This window comes from Tamandua tetradactyla, chromosome 8, assembly GCF_023851605.1.
Source record: "Tamandua tetradactyla isolate mTamTet1 chromosome 8, mTamTet1.pri, whole genome shotgun sequence".
NCBI classification, from domain to species: domain Eukaryota; kingdom Metazoa; phylum Chordata; class Mammalia; order Pilosa; family Myrmecophagidae; genus Tamandua; species Tamandua tetradactyla.
The window spans coordinates 36,145,322-36,166,881 of NC_135334.1; the positions used below are offsets into that span (position 1 = coordinate 36,145,322).

At 35.9% G+C, this 21,560-nt stretch overlaps 1 protein-coding gene across 4 annotated transcripts in view; it reads right to left on the reverse strand.

The window, feature by feature from the left end:
- The window catches only part of GRIA4 (glutamate ionotropic receptor AMPA type subunit 4), a 393,417-nt gene that overhangs the window by 86,229 nt on the left and 285,628 nt on the right, over positions 1 to 21,560 (reverse strand). For all 4 annotated transcript variants that reach the window (XM_077113093.1, XM_077113096.1, XM_077113094.1 and 1 more), the window contains one exon: positions 18,192 to 18,376. In XM_077113093.1, coding sequence (XP_076969208.1) covers positions 18,192 to 18,376 — 185 coding nt within the window. The remainder of the gene's footprint in view (positions 1 to 18,191; positions 18,377 to 21,560) is intronic.

Below are 21,560 nucleotides of genomic sequence, written 5' to 3' on the forward strand. Positions count from 1 at the left end.
AGAAATGCACTATTCAAAACATAAATTTTGTACCAAATAAATATTTTTTGCTTTAGTCTCACACATAAGTTGAAATTTTAAAATATTAATCACCATCTATTTTCAGCACCCTGCAGTAATGACATTCCTTTGTTTTCCCTCATGCATAAACATTTTTTAAATTTGTACATTTAGTCACTACAATTATACACTCTAGGCATTCCCTAGATCATACCATCTCAATCTTTATCATCTATGATAGTCTGTTAAGTATCTTCAATTGATAAAAATTATTATCAATAAATAGATTAGGTGGTTCCTCTGTGTAGCAAGCAAGATTTTTCTAAATCAATATCTCTGTTCTTAGATACTTCTGATACTAGAGAATACTTTTTTCTCATCTGCATATTGATAAAGTAATATTTTATTATTATAACTAGAGAAAGGACTAAACAACATCAGAAGGCTTTTCTCTTGGCTAAAGTAATTTTTTTCTGAGAAGGTTTTAGAAATGTTTAAGAAATCAGAAACTTGAAAATTTTAAGCAAAGGAAATAATAGGGATTTTAAAAAATTACAACCTTATTTCTGCATTAGAGATTAAAACTCCTATTCTCTGTAAAACTGAAAATTCCTCCAATGAGAGAAAATATAAATACAGTTACTAATGAGATGCTTTGTAACTGCATTGTTCTCTTTGTTCAAAGGTAACAATGCAATATAAGATTTTTCATGTGCTTTCACAATCAAAGAAAAATTATGTTGTTTCTAGTACTTTAATAACCTCTGAAAATAATTCTTTGAAAACTAGTGACTTGTGTATGAAATATAGGAAAACTCAAACATCATGAATTAAGCTAGAAATCAGTTTCTAGCTTAATTCACTGATTTAATATGAAATCTCTGCTCATCTCACTTTTTATTTCTGAGTACTTCAAAGATCATCTCTTCATCTTTAATGTCGTGCAATTTCACTATAATGCATCTAAATTTTAACTTATTATTTTTAATTTATATTGTCAGGATTTGTCACGTTTCCTCCCAATAAGGATTACTGTATTGTAGCAATTTTGAAAAATTCAACCAATAACCCCTCAAATATTCCTTCAAAGATGTTTGGTATTTGTTTTTACAGGTACAGAAATATTGGTATATGTTTGGGATTGGATTACACACTCCCACAAAAGGCATGATCAGGAACCCAAACCCAGGTCCTGTGGGTGTGAACCCATTTATAAAACTTTAAAGATGTTATAACTTGAGGGGTGCCGTAACTGAGTCAGGGTGGGCCTCATTCCAACAGAACTGAAGTATTTATAAGCAAAAAAAATTGGACACATAAAGATCAGTCACAGGGTGCAATCAAAAGCTGGAAGTCAATGGAACTTGGAAAAGAAAGGTGAAGACACCGCTGCCATGTGTATTGCCTTGTGACGGAAAAGTCAAGGAGCCTCAAAGACAGCAGGCCAACCATAAGATGTGGACCCCAGAAGGAAGCAAACCTTCCAGTTGCTGAAACCATGAGCCAATAAATTCCTGTTGTTAAACCAACCCATTGTATGGTAGTTGTTTTACAGCTGGGAAATTAATACAGTATCATTGGCCTGGGGCCACTTTTATGTTTATTTCTTAGTGTCAGGATTTCCAGACCACAGTGTGTGGTGTAAATCCAAGATACGGTTTTTCAATTTGCCTAAAGAACGAGGCTGTGATGACAGATTTTCATGGGAGAGCTTTCCTTAACAATACCAAGGCCAGGCCATGATAGAAAACAGTGAATTGACTCCCTGTACTGGTGACAAAATTGTTTTCAGCTCTACTGTTTTAATGGGGGTATTGTCCTCAATGATTTGGGTTTAGAGGGGTATCTTAGGTCCAGCTTGCTTGCTTGACCGAGTCCAACACTCCTGCTATTGGGTGAGCCTAAAATCCCAGTAAGATCACCCAATCTGGCAGTGTCCTTTAGGGGAGCCCCTTTCATTTTGGATCCGTGAAGATTTTTCTTTACTTTCCTGAAGGTGCTGCTATGCATTTGTAATTTTTTACATAAAATTTTATATGTTTTAGAGTGCCAGATTCAACTAGTTTACAATGTATCTAAAACTGAATTTGAACTTTCCTTGACAATTTTACCATGAAGATAAGGACAGGCAATACATAGTGAGATTACAAAAGAAAATATAACGAAGAAATAGTTCAATTAGCCTTCATATTGCCTAATACAAACCTGAATAAATTAGCATGGGCTGAACATGCTAAAGTCATGTTATTCTCAGAGAAAAGATAATCCTTGGGAACACTTGACGGCCGATACTAAATTGGGAGACTACACACTCTATTACTGAGTCTACTACAGATTCCTGCTATTTGTCCTTAGCAGGAATTGTTGCTGTTTGGCAATCCATTAGTTATTTCTTATTGATTCACTACGACTTTATCTAGTATGATTAATTGAGATTTTTTTTGCACTTTCTTTATGCTCTATACTTACCCTATCTCTTTTTCTCAACACTCTCAGCTTGTGATTTGTGTGATTGTAGTCAATAATCCATGGCTTAAAAAATTCAATTTAAGTTGTAAACATTTGTAAATGTTAAGAAGATGTTTAACTAGTGGTAATTTTGCACTGCCTGTTCTCCATAAAGAAATAAGTCAGTTCTAGATTGTTTTGCAAAGAACTGTAATAAATTAATGCTTATGCAATACATTTTCAAAGGGTGTGAACTTCTAAAAACCATAAAGAACTGAAAGGGATAAAAATCCTGACAGAAAATGCCATGCGGAGTTCATTATGCCTCAACTTTCTGAGGACTGATGGCTTCAGGGAGAAGGGATTTATTTACCCTTTATGGTGATGATAGAGAGGTCACTGTCGTTACTGAGTCACATCCTGGCAGGGTGGGGGTCGGGTGAGTGAGGGGTGGGTAGCCAATAAATGTGCAGCAGCAAGCACTGCAAAAGCCTTCCTGCCTCTGAACAGTAGAGAATTCACCCTCTATCCAACCTTGGGTAGCCATCGTTTAAGTCAGATTTTGATTCCTTGATTACAAATCCAACACTAGATGGAAGTTTGAGAAAAAAAATCCAATTTATATTCCAAAGTTACATGTCCTGTAAATACAGTTTTGTTTGAGGGCTTATTTTTCTTTTAATGATTCTCTAAACTGACAATGACATGGTTGTGGTTTTACATGACTTTCATTATCTGAGCCATAGTGAAAAATATCTCACGTAGGAGAAAAAAACACCGAATCACTGACTTTGGATGCAAAACAAATCTAGTGTGTCTGTATCTTTGATGTTACTCACTTATAAAGAAGGAAAAGAACAGTTTCAGATGAAGATGTGAATTAAAAATAGCCCGGCCTTCCCACAACTGTTGTCGGCCAAGTCGGCAAGGGAAAACAATATTTGGGTGAGGACTTGGTTGTTAAGATGAATTATGGTCTTCCATAATTAAAAATGACGGAAAAATCTAGGAGTAGAAATTTTGCATCTCCATTCTTTAATCTTCTTAAAAGAAACAGTGGATGCCAGTAGACAAAGAATAATGAAAGTGTTTATTTAGAATAGGGTGCTGTAGAACAGCTTAGGAGGGATGCACATGTTACAATGATGATACACTTACGAAGGAGCCTCTCTTTAACAGAATAAAACACTTAAGAGAAGCGACTAATTGATTGCTTTAATTACTTTTTCTGGTTTGCTTTTTTTGGAAGTGAACACTTGTTTAGAAATATCCATAGTCTCGTTTAAATAATTCCATTCTAAAACCAGGTCTATGTATGTTAATAAACTAAACACCAGATGCTAATGCCGCAATTATTTTATGCACAAATTTCATAGCATAATCAATTTTTATGAAGATGATTTCTAAATTTTTACTTATTTACTAACATTGGGAAAAAATGAATCTAGAAGGACACTTTCCCATTTTGACCCTAATTTTCAATTCACATTAGTTCAACAAATATCAACGGAGCATCAACATGACATTGTTTAGGAATAGGAAATTCAAGTATTATAAAGATAAGTTGGTCAGTGCTGCTGTTACAAGGGCATTTATTGTCTCATAAGGGAATAAGATTTAAACAGAAATGACTGAATACACTGAACAGAGTAAGGGGAGTGCTATGGATTTCAAGAAGTGCATCTAGTTGGAGAACAAGATAGATTTTCTGAAAGAATAGAAGCTTAATAAATATTGATTGAATAGATGGACAAAGAAGTTAATGAAGATATAAATTTCACAAACACTAGTATATTACGGTCAATTTGAGACTCACAAATGAATGAGTTCAGCCCTCAATCTGCAAACAGATTCTATGTTAATCCTTCATCTTAATGTTTTTATAAAGCACTCACAGCTCAGGAATCCTTCTAGAGAAGAGCTAGTGTATATTATCTCATATTATTATTATTACTAATCTGTGATCATTATGCTGAACCCTGCCTTTCAGCTGATGCCTGAAATGGTCCACTTGGGAATGAATGATTTTGGTTTCCCTTTTAATCTGATATTATAATTCAGATGGAAATTCTTCTCTCAATTGTTATTATGTTCTAGAGGCTTCAGTGACATGGAAAAAATGGTTCAACACATTTGGTGGCCTCAGGTACATGATGAACAACTGATGCCTGGTGAAGGCTGGAAACTTACTGTCTTGACTGCAGTCACGTGATCTCACTAAGCCTTTTTTCCAAAGGAATTTCAAACTCCCAAATAAACCCCAAATGTCGATTTTCAAAACGTTTCAGAGCATTCTAAAACAAAAACTTCAGTTTTGCTTAATTCTATTGAAAGAAAAATATAAAGCAAGTGGCTCTTTGTAAACAAGGTGCAGACTTAAACTTTAACAACCTGATAAAATAATAGTAGGACTTTCGGTTTCAGGGGCATGATATAGGGATGGAGAGAGGAAAATGAAGCTCCTTGGACCAAAAGTTACTAAGGCTGTTTACTGTGAGAAGAGATTTTTGAAGATGATAGGGAATAAGAGTTCTCTTCAAAAATCTTTCTCTTAAGAGGTATATAAACACATTAAAGTGAGTGTGATTTTAAAAAAATTTCTTCCATACTTGGAGGTGTTAAAAATTCCTAATGTTTCTTGCTGGAAAGAACTTCTTTCTTTGGGCTGGAGGGAAGGGAAACAGAGTTGCCTAAAAATGTAATAGCTGCTTCTCAAAGTACTGATAACTCTTTCACTGGAAGTTCCTAACAGAGAATGACTGACCTCAAGTCAAAGATGGTAGGGGAAGAGTCCTTCTTTGAGCTCTGGAATCTTGTACAGACTTAAAAGTTCCATATCTCCATGGTCAGTCACTGTAATAGACACTTCTAATCCCCCACCCATGCTTCTGCCCTTATTTCAGTGCATATTTGCTCAACTTAAACTGCCAGCGCCTGAATTTCTGAATTTCTTTGCCTGAAGGTCTTTGTTTCCTAGAGTCCATTTTGTCCTTGAAAGGGAGAAGGAGGCAGGTAAAAAAATGCCAGAGAATCAATGCCCCAGCAGCCTTCAAACATAAATACTCCAACAGTGGGATGATTTTGAGGTGTGTGTTTTGTACTAGCTTCCAAGCTTTCTAAATGGAATTGTTATTGACACCCATATGTTAATTTGCTTGATAAACGTGGCATTTATAGGCTGCATTTCTCCACTTCCCTTTCCGCGTTCACCTCCCAGCAAAACTTACTGCACTCATCGTTGTCTTAGAGCCTGTTTCTGGCAGAAAACAAACTAAGACAGTCATCAAATAAAAAATTTATGAATATGATAGTGGAGTCGATAATATAAAAGTCACCTACTTTTGTTGGCTAATACCCCAAGCTTTCAATCTGTGTAGTGTAATGCATCTATGTTATATATGAGTCTCTAATCTCTGTGTATAATCAAGGACTTAAGTTACATAAAACACCAAACTTTGATTTGAGTACCCAAAATTGTTGAAAAAGGTTTATTCTCTTACATAGAAAAATAGGAATGAATTGGTGTCTTTATTAATCAATTCTTTATATTCCTAGTGCATGATTTTCCTCTTCATACTTTCAAATGTGCCTTAAGGCCACCCACTCTTAGTAGTAGTTTGTTATTCTTTCTTTATTTGACTATGTTTCAAATATTTTTAAAAGATCCTTCAGTTTCATCCTTTCAGGTCACAGATTTTAGGTAACTTTATATATACCTGTCCCCCAATTTTATCAGTTAACGAATTGAGGATGCCAACTCCTTCTTCTTCTGTAGAGTGTGTACTTCTCTCCACCTATTTTGGTGGTTCTCAAATTCTAAACCAACAAAGCTTGAATAATATCTTATCATCTTAAGGATGAACATCTCTTAGCAGAAATCCACTGTGATTTAATAGTATTTTAATTTAGTGATTTAAAATATTTGTAAAAAGGAGAAAAAGATTCTATGGAATATATGATTATGAATTTGAAACACATACAATAGCTTGAAGGAACCAGTTAGTGACATGGTCTTCTTTAATTAAAAGACATTTTGTAAGAAGCAATATTAAAATAATTCTAATGCAACATAGGTGGTGGGGGGTAATCCTTTGCTTTTATAAACAAGCAGATTAAATATATACAGTCATTAAGTGATGAAGGGATGATTACAATTTCTACTTTTTTTTTCAGTACACTCTGTTGACTTCCTTAGGCCATAACAACTCTAAAGAATGACTTAATTTTGGCCAATGTTAATATATCTTTCATAGGAAGAGAATGAACAACTTGATATGTTTGAGAATGACATCCTCCATCACATTAGATATTTGATGATACCAAATGTGTTCATGAGAAAAAACAGCTTTCTCATAATGAAACAGATATAGCTCCTTTTCTTGCATATAAACTCTTGTCTGAACATATTGCTTATTTGAATAACAGCACCTTTGATGCATATAAGGAAGGTGTTCCTAATTCCATTTTGTACCAGACCGGGGGTGGGAGGTGAGGGGGAGGGTGGCACACAGATGGAGAACTATTAGGTAAAATTTAACCCCTCCAAGCAAAGGTTTGCAAATTCTTCATATTTCCATAATAAAGGAGAAAAGCTTAAATAATTTGGTTTAGTTGTGTATAGTATGTACATTACCATGAACTGTAAAGAAGTGGTTGCAAAAAAAAAAACAGAAAGAAAGAAAGGAAGGAAGGATTCAGTGGCCAGTTTTGGAATGAACACTAGGTTAAATAAGGTTTAAGGAGTTTTTTGCTGCAGGAATTTTTGGAGACTTTAATATGCTAATATATACTGAAATCTTAAGAGCCAGAAAGAGTCTGCTGTTCTATAGAACACAGTTTGGAAAGGTTGTTTAAGGACATCCTTCCTATAGCATTTCTCTTTATTCATCTTTTCCCTCAACTTTCACATACATTTCAGGCTTCAGTTGCTTTACCAGCACTTTCTTAATTCCTTTCAGTATTGATCAACTTTATCCACAATAACTCAACTGAACAATGTCAATCGTTTAAGATACGTTCTGCCTACAATTTTTTAAATAAATTTTTTAATTGTTCATATGTTTTTTAATTATTTTTTTAAAATACCAAAAAGCACCAAGAAAACACAAACATTCGTAACTTTTGATCATTCCATTCTACATATATAATCAGTAATTCACAATATCATCACATAGTTGCATATTCATCATCATGATAATTTCTTGGAACACTGAAAAAAATTCATACATCTCATATCCCCCACCCCTTCCCCTCACCGATCACCAGCATTTCACTCTAAATTTATTTTAACATTTGTTCCCCCTATTATTCATCTTTATTCAATATGTTTTACTCGTCTGTTGATAAGGTAGATAAAAGGAGCATCAGACACAAGGTTTTCACAATCACACAGTCACATTGTGAAAGCTATATTATTATACAATCATCTTCAAGAAACATGGCCAGTGGAACACAGCTCCACATTTTCAGGCAGTTCCCTCCAGCCTCTCCACTGCATCTTACCTAACAAGGTGATATCTATGTAAGAATAGCCTCCAGAGTAACCTCTCAACTCTATTTGGAATCTCTCAGCCACTGACAGTTTATTTTGTCTCATTTCACTCTTCCCTCTTTTGGTTGAGAAGGTTTTCTCAGTCCCCTGATGCTGAGTCTCAGCTCATTCTAGGGTTTTTCTCAATCCCTTGATGCTGAGTCTCAGCTCATTATAGGATTTCTGTCCCATATTGCCAGGAAGGTCCACACCCCTGGGAGTCATGTCCCATCCAGACAGGGGGAGGGTGGTGAGTTTGCTTGTTGTGTTGGCTGGAGAGAGAGGCTACCCGCAATTTTTGGGATAACATTTCAGGGAATAACTTTTTGGTCCTGGGTTTTTATATTCGCATATTTGTGATTATATTCAATAGATGAGATCGCCACTGATTAAATATATAAGATATATGACCCCAGAGCTATTCTTTTTACTTTTATCTCTGAGGAAGGTTTTCCTTACATGTGTGCTTATTTGGGCTTTGTTATGCTGTACACGCCAAATAATTAGGTACTAAGAAACTAGGTTCCTACAAATTGGACTCATAGAGAGAACTTAAATGTAAACCGATACCCTGTCTTATTAAAGGAGCAAAAACTTTTCTGAGCAAACTCTTAACATTTGTTCCAATAATTAAGTCCAGTAATATCTCTAAAAACAAATGAGAGTTTATGACTATTGAAAGAAAAGGCTGGAAAAAAAAATGTATGTGTCTAGATCTTCCTATGGTGTGTTGTTATGTCATATTTGCATAGCAAGCTTGCTGGTATTTTACCCATGTTTTATATAGGACAATTGAAATTTACCTGCCTATTCATCCATAACAACTACCTATGCTGTTAAAATTGACAAAACAAATTTCTTTTTTATTTCAGTTAGAGCAGTTAAGTTTCCCCAAAGTCTTAATAATGGAAATTATGAATCCCTTAATTAAGTACATGTCATAGTGCTTGGCAAAGGAGACATCTAATGAATGAACAAGGAGGCACCACTACTTGTCCTTACAAATTGACAGGTTCATTTATCATGTACCTCCCCTCCCCCAACTCCCTGCCATCAAAATATGAACTATTTGGCAGGGATTTTTCCTGAACCTAGGACATTGCCTGGCCTATAAGAGGCACTTGATAAATATGTGTTAAGTAGACACTGAATGAATGAATTTATACACTGGTATGCATATTATCATAAAAGATAAAGTATGAAGATGGAATAAATACTATTGCTCATTTGGTACACTACGTCACCTGGCTGTCCACCTTCCAGTTCCTTTTCTCTGCTGTCATCAGAATTATCATTCTAAAACACAAAGCGCATCATGTTTTAAAACAACCAATAGCTTTTTAATGCATACACGATGAATTCAAAACTACTTAGTAAAGCCTATGAGGCCTTCTGTAATCTGTCCTTAATGTGCCTGGACAGTCTCCTTATTTCCCCTGCACTCGTTGCTCCAACTACACTTCTATGCTTTCCTTAGACATGCAGCGCTCCTTCCCACTGCTTTGCTCTCACCCGTGCTGCCTGCCTTGAATGCCCTTTCCCCAGCTTTTCTTCTTGGGAAAACTCCTACCCATCTTTCAACAGTTTGCTCTCATCTTCTTTATTACATCTTGCCACACTGTGCTGTATTATCTGCTTGTCTCTCTTTCTTTGCATTTGGAACTCCTTCATAAGATGAATTACATTTGATGTACTATTATACACAGTGCTTGGAAATTAGGTATTGAAAAACTGTCGAAAAAATGATCAAATGGATGGTTATTGAGTATATGCACAGACAGGGAAACAATAGAGTGGTGTGGGGGAAGAGACAGAAAAACATATTTTGTTGAGTTGTCTGCAAGATATTTATATTATAATATCATTACATTAGAACATTTAACTTAAAATTTACATGATAATAACATTCAGAAAAAACAAATTAATTATAAAAATAGAATTAGAAAGATATTCAATTTCCAATATGGGTTTTGTGGTTTTAAAAGGACAGAAGACTAGCACAGAGGCAATTTAGGGCCTGAACTTTGGAAGAATATGACAATTTGGTATATGTGGAAAAGCCTTATAGGAAGTAAATTCCCTATTTCCAATCATGAGCTTTCTTCTGTTTACAAGCATGTTGTTGTAGTTTGCTACCTGCCGGAATGCAACACACCAGAGACGACTGACTTTTAATAGAAGGGGATTTATTTCATTAGTTCTTCAGAGGAAAGGCAGCTAACTTTCAACTGAGGTTCTTTCTTACGTGGGAAGGCACAGGGTGGTCTCTGCTGGCCTTCTCTCCAGGCCCCTGGGTTCCAACAACTTTCCCTGGGGTGATTTCTTTCTGCATCTCCAAAGGCCTGGGCTGGGCTGAGCTGTGAGTGCTGAGATGAGGTATGCTGAGCTGCTTGGGCTGTGCTACATTGAGCTCTCTCATTTAAGCACCAGCCAATTAAATCAAACATCATTCATTGCAGCAGGCACGTCTCCTAGCCGACTGCAGATGTAATGAACAACAGATGAGGTTCACATGCCATCGGCTCATGTCTACAGCAACAGAACTAGGCACCTTCACTGGCCAAGTTGACACCTGAACCTAACTACCACACATGTACTATGCTACATGAATCTTAATCTTTTTTTTTAATGTAAAAACCATACCACTTTAATTTTCTTCCACAATCAAACCTTAAATTTGTTACCAGTTGTATGTGAGCTCAGAGAAAACCTAGGATGTACTATCTGATTATGTAGTTAAATTTAAAGGGAGAATTTGCTGTGAATTTCTTCCATTACCTTTCTGACAGAATCAAAGTGATTAAAAAGATGCATCACTTAATTTATTGCTAGGTAGTGCAGTTTATTAATAAACTCTTTAATATAAATACTCTATGATTCATAAAAGTATAAATCACAGTGAATCTCTGCTAAGAGATGTTCATTGTTAGCTGAGAATCATATTAAAGCTTTGTCATATTCATGGTATTTACAAGACTTAGAAAGGTGCTCTCAAAAGAACTGTTGAATGTTTTGCTTCCTTTTTGTTAATCTCACTACTCTTTAAATAGTTGAACAGTAAATGCAAAATTCTACTGAAGTAAATTAATAAGTCATCCTCTGTTTTATATTTAAGGAGGATTATGACTTACCCTTTCCCTAAACTACAGTAGGCAGCTGTTTTTGATTGAAGGTTAAGGTTAGGAAAACAAATGATCTCTATTTCTAAAATTATCAAGCAGATTTTCCTTTATCACTTTTAGAGAAGCTGCCCTTTTGAATGTTTGTGTCAAAAACAGTGATAGAAATTATTCTAGTAAGTGTTCTTGCAGCATCAACTACAAATTCAGGTGAACCCAACTAATTCTAAAACTCACAGTTCTTCCAAGACATAGAGGCCTATTGCATATTGACAATCCTATTTCCTCATCCTTGATAAAACTTAAATCCTGTGATTTCTCTACTTTTCATTTTACATTGTTTCTTTTTTACTTTTAAGAAAATGAAGAATGTCTGCAACCGTGGTAACAGTTGCTAAGAGACCACTGGATACCCCTTTCTAATCCCCACCAATTCCATTTACACTAGTCTGGCTGAAATCTGTAAAGGGGTTTCTGTTTTCTATAAAAACAACCAAGCTAGTACATGATAATGGGGCTTGCACATTCAAATCAATTCAACTAAAAAAAAAGATTGGAGAACTAAAATTCACCTTCTTAGCATAGCTTCATGTCAGTTGAGTTTCTTCTTACTTTGTTGTAGATCCTGACTGAGCAAGGCTTAATATGCAAAAGCAATTCATAGCGAAGCAAAAATAGCTTTATAATAGTGAAGCAAAAGCAATAAGCTCTGCCAGTACTGCAGTGCAGGAAATTGCTGATATGGTTTTTTTGCTCTAGTAATTTCTTTTGATGCCTGGTTTGTTCCTGTTGCATCTCACTCACTGTGACTTTAAATATGGAAATGAAACTCTTCTGCTTTTATTAGCCTATACAACAAACTCTAGGAAACCTGGTTTACCATCATTTTTTTGGCAGACAAGATTTTCTAGATAAGAAAGCTTTCCAGGTAATTGAGGGTTTATCTTCAAGAATTTCAAACGCAATTGGAGGTTCTCCCCTTAAACATATAGAGTGCAGATGAGATCTCCTGCCTATGTCTACATAGCAAAACTCATTCAGACATTCATTTATTCAACAATTTGCTTTTATTCTTTTTTTTTTTTTTTTTTTTTTTTTTTTAAGAGAGAGGGAGGAAGGGAAGGAAAGACAGAGAGAAGGAAGGAAGGATGGAAGGAAGGGAAACATCTTTAAACATTTTCTTGTTTTATTATATTTTGTTTGTTTGTTTGTTTTTTTACATGGGCTGGGGCCGGGAATCGAACCGGGGTCCTCCGGCATGGCAGGCAAGCACTTTTGCCCGCTGAGCCACCGCGGCCCGCCTGCTTTTATTCTTTACCTCACACTGGGAATAGGCAAAGGACAATGAACACAGACCCTGCCCTGGTAGAGATGAGATTTTGTAGGAAGGCAGATAATCCTGCCACCTCCAATCTTTATAGTGTCATTTTTGACTACTTCCTCATTTCAGTCTCCTCCTCTGCCCTCTACCTACTCTTTATCACATAATCTCCACCTCCCAAGCCTTTTCAGACCTCTGTGCCTTTGTAATTTTTTCTGTCTGTAATATCCTTACCCTTTTTCTGTGCCTTGCAATATACAATGTATATTTTCTCTGAAGTATTTCTGACTTCCCTGATTGTAGTTTGTCACCTCAACTTCTGGTTCTGAACCCATCAAATAGTCTTGTGATTATTTAGTCATGTTTTTGAGTTCTCAGGTTGGCTGTATGCAGCCCCAGTGTAGGGACCAGGTTTTGCTCATCTTGGTATGACACTGCAGTGCCTGGAACAACGTCTGGCAACAGAGGTTGAGTGACTTTATGAGGAGTCAGGGGCAGAATTGTACATTCTTCTGTTGATGGCTACTGTTACTGTGTATGCTGCTTATCCCTCTATCATGTCCAATTTTCTAATCTCTCCTGTAATGACCTGCCTCCTCAGAGCCTCTTCTTCTTGTGCTTCTTTTTGTCTCTTCTGTTTCTTACGTATTTGTTTTTGAGATTTTTTTTTGAAAACACTGACCTTAGGGACATTGGGCAGTAACTACAGTGTTTCTTTCCTTCTCAGTGATGATTCAATCAATCCTGGCATACAGAGGTGAGCTCTTTATGCCCTTGGTTATTTATTTTTTTATTTTGCATGGACAGGCACCGGGAATCGAACCTGGGTCTCCAGCATGGCAGGCGAGAACTCTGCCTGCTGAGCCACTGTGGCCCGCCCCTTGGTTATTTTTGATGCTTTACTCAATGTCATAGTTTTTTGGGCGTTGGGGTTGGGGTGGGACCTGAGCTAGGTGGAAGTCTAGATTTAGTGCCATTCCTGATGCCTAAAAGTTATGAAAATATGGAAGTGCAGACTTGAGATAAACAGGCTTTACCTGTTAATCAGTGTTACCACGCATATATCAAGTAGCCAAAAATCCTTTGTGGGACCTGACATTTCACTTAAGTGTCTCTAGACATGGTAGGCACTGGGCTTAGAATTTAAGATAACTGGAAACATGTCCTTATTTCATGTATTTATGTGTGAACAGTCACATTTATATTTGTGAGGATAGTCTTCCTTTTCTAATTGACTTTGCCCAGGGGAAGGATTATTGGTTTCCTTTGGTGAGGCAATAAGCCTCTGAAAGGTTAATCATGGCTTTTAGGCTTTTTGATTAATTTGCAAACACTATTGGAAGATCACTGGTTTTGCCAATCATCTGAAATTCACTTTGGGTCTAAAGGGACACTGAATTTCCCTTTCTTGTTGTAGTAGAAGGAAATACTGTGGGAAGGGGTGCCAATTAAATTTGAGGTGTGTGTTAAAATAGTATGAGATAGCTGTGAGGCAACTGTAGAGCTATTTTTTCCCTTCCTTTTCTCAAATAGAAATTTCATACTGTGATGTCAGTCCTAACATCTCTTCTGATAAAGTTATTTAGATTACCTAAACACAACCATGGTATGCCCGAGGGTCAGTATAGTTCTGTTTCTCAATCTAATACATTTGACATCATCATCTATTCAACAAGAATTGGCTTTCCTAGCAAAGACCTTAAGGCAATGTGTAATTCTTGATCACTTTCTCTGTGTTGTATGTCTAAAGGAAAGATTATGTTTTAGAAAGAGTTTAGCAAAAGTTTCTGGTTAATGTTTAGTTGACTGGATAGAGTTGCTAGCTAGAAAATGTACTTGTCTTTGTTCATTATTAAATCTTCAGTAGAGCCTAGCGCCTGATATAAAGTGGGTACTCAACAAATGTTTGTGGCATGAATGAATAGCCAGAAAGGGTCACCTGACTGAGGTTTTGCTTTATGTTTTTTTTCAAGGTATGTGCCACGTGTAAAACAAGCTATTGCTTCAGGGTCAAACACAACATCAGAAGAGCTGCATTGGAAATAGCACTAGTGACCTTTATCTAGAACTGGGGTTTTCAAGATCATCTCTGTCCAACCTCCTCACTTAAAGTGAGGAGGAGAAGAATCATACGTGTTAAGTGAGCTCAGTCTATTTTTAAAAAAATAGGGCATTTAAGATTTCCCATTCATCTTTCAGAAAGTGAAAACATTCATCTCTTTTTGGAATTGTCACAATTTTGGGGATTTAAGTCAAATGATCAAAGGAGATAGAGGACTGTACAAGCCATCCCTTGCCCATTGTGAAAGCTCTTTTCTAGGGGATCAGAGTTGGGTTTCCGTGACAGCTGAGTTTCAATGACCATAGGAACACACACATTTAGCTGTTGGATCCTTGGGCTTTTATTCATGGTACGATAAAATGTGTGAGCAACCACTGGCCTTAAATGTTATTTTGCTGAAATCATTTTAGATGCCAAAAAGATAGAATCAATTTTGTTGTTGCTCTTTTGCTACTAGGTTAAAACACATGAATGAAATTCTGGTACTTCAATGCAGACTGATAATGTTTTAAGTAGAGTTTCAGTTCTCTTTGCAACTAATTGAGTTAAAGCTTTAAAATTAATGGATATGCATGAAAATAAAATAATATATAAAGACTCCCACTGTAAACCACTTATTCTGAAATGAAAACAGTTAATTTGATTCCAGCTACAATAAGAGCAAGTTTCCCCATAAAACAATTGATTTACTGTCACAGAAAGAAAATTAGGTGAAATGCTAGTGTTCAAAATGGCATTTATAATGTATTTCCATTAAATTGATAATAGTAAGTGAAAATTGAGACTTTGTTTATCAATAGTTGATCACAAATTCAACATATAATTAAAAATACTTTTAGCTTTAAATTTCCTATCAAAATCTTTTTCTGCAGATGATTGAACCAAACTGCCATGGGTTTAAGAGAGCCCAAACAAAACAAAACAAGATAAAAGAATACCTAAAACAATTTGTTTTATTGGATCCTGATACAAATAAAATGACAATAAGCTAACTTTATAGTTTTTTTGTTATGTTTCTATTGCCTAAAAAACTGTAGTGGGAAATGTTTGCATAAATTGCTTCATTTTTTTTCTATGTATAATTCAGGGTGGAAAAAGCAAGTTATCTTAATCTATATTTTCAAATACTTCTGAAGCTCACATTTTAAAATGCTTGGATGAGTATATAGCTAACTGCTCTTTTAAATAGCAATACATTTGTAAGAACTAATTTGCTTATGGCACAAAAATAATTGGGAAAACATGGACAGGAGATGGAATGCTTCTCTATTCATAGTTGTTCATTTACATATTTTGAGAGAAAATTATGTGAGCTATTTCCATTATGTTTTCACAAATTGATACAAATTAAAATGTCAATGAAGTAATTATTGACAGCATGTCACCATAATATGAAGTACCCATCTTTGCAGGAATTTACTGGTTCATCCCTTTATCTTCACTATATTAATTTCACCATCTTATGAGAGAGGGCTATTTTTCAAAGGCATTTTTTGATCATGCTTATTTAGCTTTTTTTTTTTAATTTTAAAAACATACTTTAGTTGATTCTATGAAATTATAGTCTTATTGTTATCTGAACTTATGAGAGAGGTTGTTGAAGCACAGGGATATCAAGGTACACATACAAGTTCTTGACAAAATTTGGATTAGCTCCTGGGTTTGGAAGCGTCAAGAGTACAACCAAGAAACCTTGCAGTGATTTTGCTTCAAGGAATTAAAATATAGTAAAAAAAATCATGCTGAAAATCAGAAACATGGTGGGTGGAGGGAGGTTCTTATAGGACAAATAAGAATACATTAATTTTTCATGATATATTGCCTGTTACAATTTATGATTCATACCTGAGAGGCATTTTGGAGGGACGCAGATCTGTTGCTATTCTTATTACTACTGTGTAGTCATGATAGAAAATAAACCTTTCAGAGTTCAGCAAGAGGAGAGTAAAGGTAGACACTCAAGTTTTCTAATTTCTTTGAAAAAAAAAAAGAATGTTCAGTCCCCTTAGCGAGAGCTTATTTAAGGCTTAGTCGAAGGGTTTATCTAAAGCACCTGGGTACATTGATTTTCTTCTTAGAAACCAGCTAAGCCTATGAAATGGGTCAGTGTGCTTTAGGCACTCAGTTGCCTTCTCCAAAGTTGGTCTTTTAAGCACAGGTGCTAAGTGGATGGTCCCTCTGAGCCTCACTCAAGTTCTGACAGGAACTTGGCAATCTAGGCAGCTCTTTGAATTGGCTGTTCTGTGGGTTCTGGGGAGTTATTTACAAAGCTTCAGTTGTTCAGGTCAAACAACTCAAACTCTCAACACAGGGGCGGTGGGTGTAGGCGAGGAGAGGAGAACGGGAATTTGAGCTCAAGTCACTGCCTTGCTTCAGATAGTAAAAGAAATTTTTTTTCTTGGATTCCATAAATCTCCATTTAAGAAAAAAAATCTAATAGCTTGAATAGCTATAGTCTAAATGAGTTTTGAACTCCCTCAAGAACAAACCTGAATGATTTACAGGTTTTAGGTTAATATTTCCAAATATAATATATACATATTTCTTTAGTCAACTGTTTCTTTTTTCTCTTCTTTGGTAGGGAAAGCAGCAGGAAGTTAATATTCTGTCATTGCCTCTTACAGTATAGTCTGGCTTCACTAACTTTCAAAATAAACATAACGTGCTTTTTATTTTTCTAACTTATGCATAGGTTAATATAGTTGAGAAAGGAAACCTAAGATGTCTATTTCAGTGGCCTTTGATATCAAGAAGAAATCTCTGAAACAGATGTTGGTTTTGATTTTTTTGGTTGAGTATTAAGTTACTGTTATTAATAAACATCTAAATTGGTGTTTATGATTACAAATTAAATCATATGACTTTGCAGATAAACTGTAACAAACTAACCAGTGACAATCATGCTACTATATTGTCTAGCCATCCTAGCATATTGTGGGTGACGGTGGGTAAGCATTACCAGAACCACTAGATGGCATTCATTCACTGCAGTTTTGGCTGAATACAGCCTTTCCTCAGATGTGCAGGATTAGGAGGAAGGCAAATGTTATCTATTATTTGATATTTTCCTATCATTTAACACAATGATAAAACTCAGTTTTATCTTTTCTTGTCTGCGTAATCAAATCAACAATTATTTATTGAAGGCTTTATTCAAGGATTCTTCATTTGTGATGAGAGTTGAAAACCATCTTCATTGTGCAATTATGTATTTAATTACGATATCCAGCAGACAGTATGTTATGCACAGCATTTCACTTAACTTCCACTTTATTTCAACCTTTACTCATTCATGCTGCTATTATTTTTCAGACAGCCAAGTCGCCGAAGGTCTTAAAAAAAGGCGCACACACACAATTTAACAATATTTAGACACCATTTTAGATGGCATTCATTTTCAAAATTAGTGGTTCTGAAAATAAGAGGCCAAGGGGCTTTTGATAATTCACAAAAGGTACTTCTATTGTACGTGTCTTAAAAATGTGTAAGAAGTAGTGCTTCTAACTACATTGAGACCTAAGAATCAAATGGTCTTTGATGATAAATGATCATGATTTGGTCCTGGAGTTGAATTATGGAACGAAAACTCCAAAACCCACATTCCAAACCGAAAGGCTGGGACAAGAAACTGATGAGGACATGTAAATCAAATGCTAGCTAATTTTTCTGCTGAAGGTCGAGGTTAATAATGATATAAAATCTAGGACTTACCTGTTCTAATATGTTTTGAAGCCTCTCTATCTCACAGTCTATTACAAATTTCTTCTCTTGTCTTCTGTCAAGTTCTTCTAGGAGTTGTCTATAGCTGACATCATTAAAATTTTCCACACATATGGCACTGACATGCCAACCATTTTGGCCAGCTTTTTCCATAATAGCTTGAAGTATCGAGTATCCTATTGGGGCAAACAAACAAACAAACCAGAGGGATTACTAAAACCATGCTTCTACTACCCTTGACTGACTTATTCAGGCCCCGAGTTGCCTCAACTATTTTATGTTCTAAAGTTTACACAGAATGCTTAGAAAGTTAAAAATCTGAGTGGCTATTTTCGAAGTATTTGTTCTTGCCTTTTTTTCACTCAGAGCAACAAAATCCCTTGAAGTATTGATTGAATACAGTAGCAAACTACATCTTGTGTAAGCTCAAAGTGTCTCAAATGGAGAATATTGCATCGTTCTCAACACATTTTGATGTGATAAACCAAAAACTAAATCTAGCACCACCCGTGGTCAATAAGAATTTCATAAGCCCTTTTTGTTATTTTACTCACTAGACAGAATGCATTTTGAACAATAATTTGATTCTCCCCTTTAGCAAAGTAGCAACAACATTTTGAGTCCAACTATGAAAGAGGAGACACAAAGGCAAGGGTAAAACAGCAACATAATATTTACTGAGACCCCAGAGGCTCATTTGGTAATGCCGACTGAGGCATATGGAGAGGTCATTCTTTAATTCTTTCTCTCTTAGAGGGTAAAGTAGGGGTGAATTGAATGAGCACTCAAGTCAGGAATTGAGTTTTAACATTTTGCTTCCCTAGATAGCATAGGGAACTGAGATCTAGAGGGCACAAAACATGCAAACCTAGAAGGGAAAACTGAGATTCAAACACTGGGGAGCATTTCAGGTAGGACATGAAGGTATAAGCATGAATACAATGGGGTTGCCTCAAGGAATCTGTTCTCACAACATGTGTGAAAGCAACTTCTGAACACTTACAAAGCATCATAAAAGAGAGATTAGAATGAAAAATTTATATTTGCAACCTTGTTACAAACAAAAAGCATGATCATTCCAGGACCAACATTATCTAATTTTAGAGCTCTTTCAATATTGGAGTAAGTGAAGTGTATTGTCTTAAAAGTTCAAATTTAATTCAGGTGTTTATTCTCTTGTGTTTATTGTTGAAGGTGAGAAAAGTAGCCATAATCTAAAGGATTTCAATCCAATCTCTAATAAACATAATGGATATATTCTTGAGTGGAAATCCTGTAATAGCAAACATATTAGTACATAATTGAAATGCCAATTGATTTAAAAATTGTTTAATGGGCTGACACTGGTTCAGATCTTGGGGGTAAAAATGTGAATAAGGGGCTTAAATGTGAAAAAATATATTTTTCCTATTGGCTCCCAATCTAAGTGCCCCAGCCTTACCCTGGGATCAGGGATCAATGCAATTCCTGGACGAGCACTTCCCAGACTCAGCCAATCAATAAGATAAAAAAGCTGTTAAAGTTCTCAAGTACAAGGTGAGTCACCGAATGCTCTGTCTCATAACCTGGTACAGAACTCTTGCCCTCTCACAAGTTAGAAGCAGGTGGGACAAAAGTGCTATGACAGACGCAATCACAGATGCTATGGAAACACTTCTGGGGAGAGTGTCAGGGAATACTGGTTGGAAGAAGTTACGTCTGATCTGAGCTTTAAAGAGAGCCTGGGTTGGCTTGGGAAGGAAGGGTATGCATTAAAAACAAAGGGTTAGACATGTCCCAAAGCAGAGACGTGAGAAAGCGTGATTCTCCCCATCTTTCTCTTGCACCGAGATAACCTAGAATCAAATGATGTGAACAGATGCTTGCACTGAAGGTCCTTCCTTGACTACTCATAGGATTTCTGCACCCTATTACATTTTAAACATTTTTATAATTGCATTATGAACTATAGTCCATTGTTTAAATGGGGTTCACTGTGTTGCATAACCCTGTGTTGATTTAAAAAAATTTTTATTCTAGTAACATATATACTACCTAAAATGCCCCCTTTTAACCACATTCAAATACCCACATGGATCTTTAGATAATATATTTTTCCTATTGGCTCCCAATCTAAGTGCCCCAGCCTTACCCTGGGATCAGGGATCAATGCAATTCCTGGATGAGCACTTCCCAGACTCAGCCAATTAATAAGATAAAAAAGCTGTTAAAGTTGTCAAGTACAAGGTGAGCCACCGAATGCTCTGTCTCATAATCTGGTACAGAAGAAAGACTTTCAGATCAATAAATGCAACTTAGTTTTTAAAAGTGTACTAATAGCAGTAATTAAGGTAAAATCTTGTTTAAATAAGTTTGGATGGGTGAAGAAAAGATATCACAGAGTAGAAACAACTGAATTGGATCTTGAAGGGTCAGAAGGAGTATGCGAGATTGCTGAGGGAGGAAGGGGAGCACATTAGCAGGAGACAACTTTCCATTAAAGGATGGTAAGTCTCTACCCTATCCTTGGCCCAGATCTCTCCGCATGTGGAAGGGAAGTCGTATGGTCCCAGCACTTACCTAGACTAAGGAAGAAAGGGGAAACTCATACTCCCAGAACTTGGACTATGTGTTCTAGCCCAAACTGTCTTGAAGTCTCCCTGCTTTCCCCAGTTCTCAATTTTCAATTGGATTATGAGAGAACAAGGGATAAAAATTCCTTTGAGTCTCTAACTAGCCCCCAAGACAAAGGATCAGAGCCCATTAACCAGTTATTTTTTTCTCCATGTGATTCAGCATAAACAAAACCTTCAGTCTTCTTAAGAAGGCTTAATACTTATTTCAGTTCATTCTGTAGCTGCTACCTGTACTTTCTCCTCCCTTGGTCACTGGATGTAGGGTGGGGAACTGGATGGGTTAAAAGTCAAGACTGTAAAGTTAAACAAATACACAGCCTTGAAAGATAATAGCCTATTTATTCACTTTTTTTGACTGGTATATGAGTCTCTCATATTCAGGGACTTTGATTTTTAGGTATGTCTTCTACATGTCTGGATTTCAAACAATAGTGATGCTCAGTTAAAATCAACAGATGGAACTGATGATGAGATCATATTTGAAATATAAATTACCTGGTATCCTGCCAAATGAAATACTGTGGCAGTCAGAATTCATTTTTATCTAAACCAAAAAAAAAAAAAAAATTCTCTAAAGGGGAAGAAAGAGGGCATGTTAATTACTATATAATTATTCTGGTATATCTAGTGCTCCATTTAGTCTTTCCCTTTGTAATGCATGCCTGCAATTATCTTTTCAAATTGTACCTAGATTTCCTTCCCCCAGACCTGGTACTCTTTTCCTCGTTTCCTATTCAGTGCATAC